Source organism: Micromesistius poutassou (assembly GCF_964030765.1).
Source record: "Micromesistius poutassou genome assembly, contig: SCAFFOLD_1364, whole genome shotgun sequence".
In the NCBI taxonomy this organism is placed as follows: domain Eukaryota; kingdom Metazoa; phylum Chordata; class Actinopteri; order Gadiformes; family Gadidae; genus Micromesistius; species Micromesistius poutassou.
In genome coordinates, this window is record NW_028178788.1 from 5,001 (window position 1) to 14,537 (window position 9,537).

The following is a 9,537-nucleotide window of genomic DNA, read 5'->3' on the forward strand; positions in this document are numbered from 1 at the left end:
CCCTCTCACTGTAACCATTCACCCTCTCACTGTAACCATTCACCCTCTCACTGTAACCATTCACCCTCTCACCATAACCAGAGGGTGGGCAGCGGACCTGACAGAACAGGAGCCCTTCAGATGTGTGTGTGTGTGTGTGTGTGTGTGTGTATACATACACACACACACACACACACACACACACACACACACACACACACACAGGCAGCCTCACTCAGTGCTGCTCTTTGTGCTGCTGGTCCCGCTACAGTCAGTGTCAGCCTGAGGGGATCCTGTCCCACTAGAGCCAGCAGCTGACACTGGGAACGCTGGGAACACTGGGAACGCTGGGAACACTGGGAACGCTGGGAACACTGGGAACGCTGGGAACGCTGGGAACGCTGGGAACACTGGGAACGCTGGGAACACTGGGAACACTGGGAACGCTGGGAACGCTGGGAACACTGGGAACGCTGGGAACACTGGGAACGCTGGGAACACTGGGAACGCTGGGAACGCTGGGAACACTGGGAACACTGGGAACGCTGGGAACACTGGGAACACTGGGAACACTGGGAACGCTGGGAACGCTGGGAACGCTGGGAACACTGGGAACGCTGGGAACACTGGGAACACTTCCAAGACACATTCAAAAAATGTTCAATTAGATCTCCAACCTCCAGGCCGTGGACTGGAGGCCCCTGAGCCCCCAGCTGTGGACTGGAGGCCCCTGAGCCCCCAACTGTGGACTGGGGGCCCCTGAGCCCCCAGCTGTGGACTGGAGGCCCCTGAGCCCCCAGCTGTGGACTGGGGGCCCCTGAGCCCCCAGCTGTGGACTGGGGGCCCCTGAGCCCCCAGCCGTGGACTGGAGGCCCCTGAGCCCCCAGCTGTGGACTGGAGGCCCCTGAGGGGGCTGGAGGCTGGAGGGCTGGAGGGCTGGAGGCTGGAGGCTGGAGGGCTGGGGGGCTGGAGGCTGGAGGGCTGGAGGCTGGAGGGCTGGGGGGGTGGAGGGCTGGAGGGCTGGAGGCTGGAGGCTGGAGGGCAGGAGGGCAGGAGGGCAGGAGGCTGGAGGGCTGGAGGCTGGGGGGCTGGAGGGCTGGAGGCTGGAGGGCTGGGGGGCTGGAGGGCTGGAGGCTGGAGGGCTGGAGGCTGGAGGCTGGAGGCTGGGGGCTGGGGGCTGGAGGCTGGAGGCTGGAGGCTGGAGGCTGCCCCCCCATCCCCAGAGGGGGGGGCAACCTCCTGGTGACAGCAGTGTGTGGAGCCTCCATGGTAACAATGCATACAGTGCGTTGTTAGGGACGTGTGAAAGAGCCGCGGCCAAATCCAATTGTGAGGTGTCAGCGGAGACGGATGGTTTGAGGTCAGCTGTGAGCCGACACCTCTGGACGTGTGTGTGTGTGTGTGTGTGTGTGTGTGTGTGTGTGTGTGTGTGTGTGTGTGTGTGTGTGTGTGTGTGTGTGTGTGTGTGTGTGTGTGTGTGTGTGTGTGTGTGTGTGTGTGTGTGTGTGTGTGTGTGGCTTCTGAAGGAGAGGTGTGTGTCCTAGGTGTGTCTCCTAGGTGTGTCCTAGGTGTGTCTCCTAGGTGTCTCCTAACCGTGCCCTGTGTCCTAGGTGTGTCTCCTAGGTGTGTCCTAGGTGTGTCTCCTAGGTGTCTCCTAACCGTGCCCTGTGTCCTAGGTGTGTCTCCTAGGTGTCTCCTAACCGTGCCCTGTGTCCTAGGGGTGTCTCCTAGGTGTCTCCTAGGTGTCTCCTAGGTGTCTCCTAACCGTGCCCTGTGTCCTAGGTGTGTCTCCTAGGTGTCTCCTAACCGTGCCCTGTGTCCTAGGGGTGTCTCCTAGGTGTCTCCTAACCGTGCCCTGTGTCCTAGGTGTGTCTCCTAGGTGTCTCCTAACCGTGCCCTGTGTCCTAGGTGTGTCTCCTAGGTGTCTCCTAACCGTGCCCTGTGTCCTAGGGGTGTCTCCTAGGTGTGTCTCCTAGGTGTCTCCTAACCTGTGCCCTGTGTCCTAGGGGTGTGTACGCTGGTCTCCGTTTCCTGGTACGCCACTCAGGTCTCCTACCAGTTCTTCAACCCCAACACGCCGCTCAACGCCAGGTACCTGTCAATCACTAACCCCCAGGAGGAGGAGGCGGGCTCTTCGCCGACAGGATGTGAAGCTGTGAGGCTGAGCTTCCTGCTGCTCTTCTCCCTGCAGGTATGAGTTTGGCTCCGCCCTCTTCGTGGGCTGGGCGGCGGCCAGTCTGACGGTTCTGGGCGGCGGCTTCCTGTGCTGCTCCTGCTCCAGTGAGGACCGGCGAGGCCAGCAGTACTACCGCCAATCACAGCCTTCAACAGCCAGGGAGTACGTGTAAACCCCGCCCCCTTTTCCAGCAGCCAACCAATCAGAGAGCATAGAGGACAAGCTTGGCTCCAGAACCCGCCCCCTTTTCTGAACCACACACACACACACACACACGCGCATGCACACACATACACACACATGCACGCATGCGCGCACGCACGCACGCACACACGCATGCACACATAACACATACACAAACAAATATACACACGCGCACACACACACATGCACACATACACACAAGAACATATACACAAAAATAAATGAGTGCAATACAAAATATTTAGCTCGATCAAATGTCATCTGGAAAAGTTATTATAAACCAATCATCTTTCCGTAACGGGCTTCCTATTTCATGTAGATTATGGTCGTAAATTACACCTATCTTAAATGCACTATGGGCTATTTATGCACTATATGACATATGCACACACATTTTATAATATATTGTGTTGTGCTTGTCCTGTGCTTCCTGGTTGGAGCTGTGTGTGTGTGTATGTGTGTGTGTGTGTGTGTGTGTGTGTGCGTGCGTGCGCGTGTGTTATCAGTGTGTGATTCTTTACCCTCCACTGCATGCAGTTTGGGTGTGTGACTGAAGAGCTCCCCCAGATAACTCCTGACTAGAGCTGCTTTGAGGAGGACCCATGCCTCTGCTTATTCCTATGCTACGCTACTGCCAGCCAGAGCCAGAGTCCTGTTCTCATCCTAAACAACAGAGGAATGCCCTCCTTTAGACCTGGAGCGTTAAGGGCTAGGTTACAGAAGGGCTGCCAATACGTTGATCGCAATCCACCGCCCATCGTTTTTACTCACTCCATTCAGTCATCAGAGTATACTCAGTATATATAAATAAATATATGGTTAGCATTTTTTAATGCAGGTAGATCATTTTGACATCCTCATTTTGAAAGTAGCTCGCAAGGCGAAACAGTGTGGGCACCCCTGGGTTAACAGCCCTGGTTAACAGCCCTGGTTAACAGCCCTGGTTAACAGCCCTGGTTAACAGCCCTGGGTTAACAGCCCTGGTTAACAGCCCTGGTTAACAGCCCTGGTTAACAGCCCTGGGTTAACAGCCCTGGTTAACAGCCCTGGGTTAACAGCCCTGGGTTAACAGCCCTGGTTAACAGCCCTGGGTTAACAGCCCTGGGTTAACAGCCCTGGTTAACAGCCCTGGTTAACAGCCCTGGGTTAACAGCCCTGGTTAACAGCCCTGGTTAACAGCCCTGGGTTAACAGCCCTGGTTAACAGCCCTGGTTAACAGCCCTGGTTAACACCCGTGGGTTAACAGCCCTGGGTTAACAGCCCTGGTTAACACCCGTGGGTTAACAGCCCTGGTTAACAGCCCTGGGTTAACAGCCCTGGTTAACAGCCCTGGGTTAACAGCCCTGGTTAACAGCCCTGGGTTAACAGCCCTGGGTTAACAGCCCTGGTTAACAGCCCTGGGTTAACAGCCCTGGGTTAACAGCCCTGGTTAACAGCCCTGGTTAACAGCCCTGGGTTAACAGCCCTGGTTAACAGCCCTGGTTAACAGCCCTGGGTTAACAGCCCTGGTTAACAGCCGTGGGTTCCGGCTGTAGCTGGTGGTCAGACTGCTGCAGTGGAGGTCAACATGTCGTGTGTGTGTATGACTGTAACGTGTGTGTGCTGTTAGTGTCCACCTCTGTGCTCCGAGATGTTGGGAGGGAGATAAGGCACACATACGTACTGACGCCTCCCCTAACCCCGAGCCTGGCACCACCTAGTCCCATGAAGCTGCTGTCTAAACACGTCAAGAGGGGCTTTGGCTCAGCGTAGGGAAACAGTCATTAAACAGTCATTAAACAGTCATTAAACATGTCATTCATACATGACATGGTGCTCTCATTCAGCCTTGTATGCAAGCTTGGGGAATATCTTAATAATTATTCTAACAATATTTGCAGTTTTGGAAGCTTCCATGAGTTAAATCAAAGCAAAATAATACATCAAAGCAAAATAATACTTGAATAGAAAGCTCAGTATATTATTTTGTTGATTTGAGAGCAGAGTTCAATAGTATAACGTAGCATATGGCTTTATTACCATTGGTCATAAACCATAAAGATTGAACTGGAAGCAAAGTGAATTCAGTAATGGACTCACTTAAACACTATTGCCAAAAGGATTTTATTTTGATTCACACAACAAGATTTATTAATTAATTGATCTTAATTGATTGATTCATCCCTGAATAAATATTCACCTAATAACCGAAGGAGATACATTTAATTGCTCACTTTCATTCATGCTTACCATCAAAATTCATACAAAACTAAACCCCATATTTTTGGTGCGTCTAATAAAACGTCTTGTAAGAATAAATCCAGCACATAATAAAGCGGTGTTGCTTTTCTTAGAAGTGTTTATAGTCCTCACTCCTTCCTCCGCCCAGTTCTTTTAACCGGACCGTCTCCCCGCTGGAGCTTTGTTTGTGGTCTCTTCTGCCAGAGGACATTCTTCACCTCCACTTACATCACAGGGGGTGAAGTCAGGCTCAGCCGCCTGTCAGAAGCAGCTGTGTTGTAGCCATCACTTCTTTACAACAAGCATGATTAGAGTCACCAGACGCTCTCTCTGCCCGGAAGAAACGCACGCACATAAAACAACACAATAACAAAACGCTCCCAGAAAACACCCTATCATCTGACTTTATGATAACTATTTAATGCCTCTGTGTGCTTCTACATTGCATCCTCACATCTCCTCTCACGTTAACCGGCCAACGAGCATGCAAGCTGAAACAGGCGTTGACCGACAAACACATTTCCAACATGCAAACGAAAAGCTCAGCGACAGACTTTGCACTGATCCATAAGCTAGCTAACGCCGCTATCTCCCGCTGTGTCTGGAGCCAGATGCTGCCTGTCTGTCTCGCCTCATGTGTGCCTTTGTCCTCCCGCCATTCCGTCTGTTCTCAACCTGTTCTCCTCTGGCTGTCTTCTTCCTCTGCTTCTTCCTCTTCCTCTTCTTCTTCCTCTCCCTCTTCTTCTGTTCTCTAATTCAGGGCAGAGTTGTTGAGTGAAACTAGTTTCCCCGACTGATTCTCCCTCACCCCTCGCCTTTTTATGGAAGGACTGTCTGCATTCCCACTGATGCCCCCCCCCAAACCACTCCACCCCCCCACCTTCTGTCTCCATCCTAGACCCCCCCCCCCCGCCAATATGTGCCCTGTGCCCCCCCCCCGCCAATATGTGCCCTGAGCCCCCCCTGCTCCCCAACAGCGTACTGTATAGGCTCCATGTTATCTTTCCTTTTCACACCTTCGTCTACAGCTACTTTCCGACAAAGAAAAAAAACATCCCAAAGTCATTTCAATGTCTCTCCCTTCTTACGTCTTGCTCCGCCCCCCCCCTCTCTGTAAATATGGATTCTTAATATTTATAGAGCTTTTATTTTGAAAGATAAATAGAAGCCGGCTTTTCCTTCCTTCACCTCAACCAATGGACTCACTGCACTGTGAGGCTCCATGTTCACCTTTGACCCTCCATCATTTACTGAACTTTACTCATCTCCACTAAAGAGCAGCTGTCCCCTCTGTATCCTATGACGTCTCTGTGTTTTGTTCTGTTGAGGTTCTCTCGGTTTAAGCGTCTCGCTGCACAGTGACTGAAACATGTTTCTTTTTTTTCCCCTTTTCTGAATTGCAGAGCAAATGTAAAAAGTTCCCCGCCAGAGAAAAGGGAGCAGTACTTGTAGTTTGGGAGACACTTCTGGCCTTACCATGTTTTATAGATTGTGGCAAGATAAAGAAAACGGTCTTACTGAAAAACGCCCAATTTGAACCATCTCCAGACGAGGGTTAACCAGCAGCACTCGCCCCATACCGCTAAACTAGTCCACAGCCACCTCCCAACACAACACAGACACAACACGGTGTACTTACTCTGAGAGCCATTCTCAAAGAGAAATGCCTTTCTTTTTGTTTTGCCTTGTCTGTTTTGTTGTCTTCAGGACGGACATTCATTCAGGGTCTTTTTCTAAACACATGTTAAAATGCCCAGGTGTATATCGCACCTGTTATACTCTTTACTCTTTATTTTTTTTTTACTACATATATAATGTTTTACTACTGTGCCTTATAACACGTGTTTGTGCACAACTCTTTGTGACTACATGGTCTCAGCCGTCTGGGCGAGGGACTGTTTGTCAGTCGCTCCTCTGCAAGTCCTACTTTATTCCTTTATTTCAAATCTACCGAAAGACACACGACACCATGTTATCAGCATGTCACGATGGACGTGAATGTGTAGCTACTCCACCGCGTGTACAAAGAGAGAGAAGAGGGCTTTATGTGTAGTCTTTTCTTTGTGTCACCTGGATTGAGGATATTACCAACACAGCTTTTTGTGTATTTTCTTTCTTTTTAATGTTTGCTTTTGTTGTTCAAGTGCCAATTAGTATTTTTCTGTATGAATGCGGCCTTTGTTTGGTGGTGACTCTGGAGAACGTCCTGTACGGTGGCTCCCTGCCGCCTGCACCACCGGCCACCACACCGTTACTGAAGGAACGTTCTCTGCTGAGTGGAACTGGGTCCAGTGCCTCCCCCCCCCCCCCTCCCCCTCCCCCCCCCCCCCCCCCCCTCCCCACCTCTTTCTGATGTCTTTATTTTAATGACCAATGTGATCGTTGTCCCTGTCTAATACTTAGCTCCTCCTGTTTGTGTATATGAACTCATTTACCATGTAGCCATTATTGTCTGTTTCTTTTAGAATGAAGTAAACAGGGGAATAAAAACAAAGGAAATAAGCGGGGTTTGGCTGTGAGTGAATTACATCCGTTTGTGTTTTCCTCCTCATCCAGTTTGAACCCTGGTCAGGGCGCTCTCCCTCGCTCTCTCTCTCTCCCTTTCTTTCTTCCTCTCTCTCTCGCTCTCCCTCTCTCTTTTACGCCCTCTCTTCTCTCTCTCTCTCTGGCTCTGCCTCTGCTCTCCCTTCCTCTCATGCTCTCTCTCTCTCTCTCTCTCTCTCTCTCTCTCTCTCTCCCTCGCTCCTTTCTTCCAACAGCAGAATAACTTCTCTCCTGTTGTTCAGTAATTGCAGACGTGGAATTCCACTTCTGCTTGAGCAGTTTGAGGCCCGTTCTGAGAGGCTTACTGGAGTTAAACCTGCACACTTTATTACACAGCCAGTTGTACTCTCAAACAAACACGTTCAATAACAGGACTGGATATTGTCCACTGATAACATTCAGGATATTTTTACTGATGTACATTTAGCGACAACAAAACCATCCTATGTACCTTTTCATTCTCAACTGTTATTTTGAGCTGATTACGGTTTCAGGTATTATTATTATCAACCCACTAAGAAACAAATCAAACAAACCTTTATCTGTCAAAGCCTAGATATTTTAAGTTATATAGAAAATATGGTGCTGTATTATATTCGCATAAAAAAATATAATTGGACATATTGAATATAGAGAGGGAGAACTTTTCTGGTTGTTTGAGGTAAAAAACTGACAATCACATGAAGATGTCAGTGAAAATGAAAATCAGTGGTGGTGGGAAAGGAGTGCGGATGTGAAATCTAACACACATCTGAGGTATGCCCGTGCTCACCTAGTTACGCCTTCTCATGTCGTCTGCTTACAGCGGCTTTACACCACACAGAAGTTACTAGCATAACCAAATAAACAGCGCAGCCACAGCCACACATCTCTTCATCCCACATGTCCCATACGCTTACCACTTCAGTGGAGAAATGCACTTTTGTCTTGTTATTAAAGCCATAAATCTCAACGACAATAAAATATGACCACATTTGGAGGTTAAAGTTACGGTAAAGCTGCAACAGCAATAAACCCACAGTGCAGGATTGTACCACATAAAAGCACATTAGTGTCCAACACATTTGAATGAGCTCTCACATTTAAGGGACTAAATCAATGGGCTGCCAACGTTGTTCTGGATGTGTGCTTTGTATCTGACATGATGCAAAGGCCTTCTACAAATGAGTTGAAGGGTCTGCTCTGGGCTGCCGGCTACATGCCGTCCACACAGATCTCAACGTATGAAGGCTGCATCATTTTGATGATGTTTGTTTGATGAGATCCATTGATGCATAAATAAATCTAAAATGAAAGAGTAGAACAGACTGAAGAAGCAAAAGCAAGTTGTGAAAGGGGGTTTTCAAGTCACATCTGCAGCAACAAGCCTGTGCTCTGGTGAACACTGAAATATAACAGAGCCTGGCCTGTACCTCTGCCTATAAAGGGAGAACACTAGTGCAGTGCAAATACACATCAGGTGGTATTCCTTTGTGTGTGTGTGTGTGTGTCAGTGTAGTGCAAGTTCACATTTCACATTTCATACAAAATAAAATGAATAAATTCACGTTCATAGTTCACCAATTCAGTTTTGAATTAGTTCATGTTCAGTTCATTAACAGTTTTTTGAGAAACCAAAGAAAAACTGTGGGAGTGAGTATTCTGTGCTTATCCTTTAAAATGAATCCTCTCCATTACCTGCTGCCCATCACTACCATCTCAGATTGCTGTGGATATTATTTGTACACCGGTTTCATTCATCACAACTAAGGCAGTTACTCTATTTAATAAACATGTCATCTGGACCTAAGCATCAATTCAGAATGTCACAAAATCTGAACTAGTTCAAGTTCAAGTTCTTTAGTTAAAAATATGTTAAGTTTAGTTCAAAGTTCATAGAAAAATGAACTTCAATGAACTAGTTCTTTTGAACTAGTTCATGCACAACACTGGTGTCTGTGTGTGTGTGTGTGTGTGTGTGTGTGTGTGTGTGTGTGTGTGTGTGTGCATGCGTGCATGTATGTGTGTATGTGTGCATGTGTATATGTGTGTGTGTGTGTGTGTGTGTGTGTGTGCATATGTGTGTTAGTGTTTTTTTTCAGGAGGCAAAGCTGTCCTGACTGGTTGGGATTGAAGAGCTGACCAATCAGGACCTGGAGGAGGTCCATCACTTTGCTCAAGAGTTCCGCTGAGCGCAAGATGGGACGTTATTATTAGTAATTAAAATGGCTGCTTCTAAACTAATTCAGGATGATACTGACACCATGCTTCACAACAAGGGGAACCAATGATTAAATAAATGATGAAGATACATGATGTGCAACTTCACTTATTATTATTTCGAAGATAAATATTTGTAAAAATCCTATTAAAAAAGGTTTATTTCGATCCAATTTCTTCGCAATGGTCTTTGCAACATTACACCAACATTACAC

At 48.4% G+C, this 9,537-nt stretch overlaps 1 protein-coding gene across 1 annotated transcript in view; it reads left to right on the plus strand.

The window, feature by feature from the left end:
• Positions 1–7,061, plus strand: part of cldn19 (claudin 19) — a gene marked incomplete at its 5' end in the record, with an annotated part of 10,213 nt that extends 3,152 nt beyond the window's left edge. Inside the window, 3 exons of the mRNA XM_084490193.1 lie at positions 1,986–2,070; positions 2,171–2,317; positions 5,340–7,061. Of these exons, the coding sequence (XP_084346319.1) occupies positions 1,986–2,070; positions 2,171–2,317; positions 5,340–5,376 (269 nt within the window). The remainder of the gene's footprint in view (positions 1–1,985; positions 2,071–2,170; positions 2,318–5,339) is intronic.
• Positions 7,062–9,537: the final 2,476 nt, after the last annotated feature.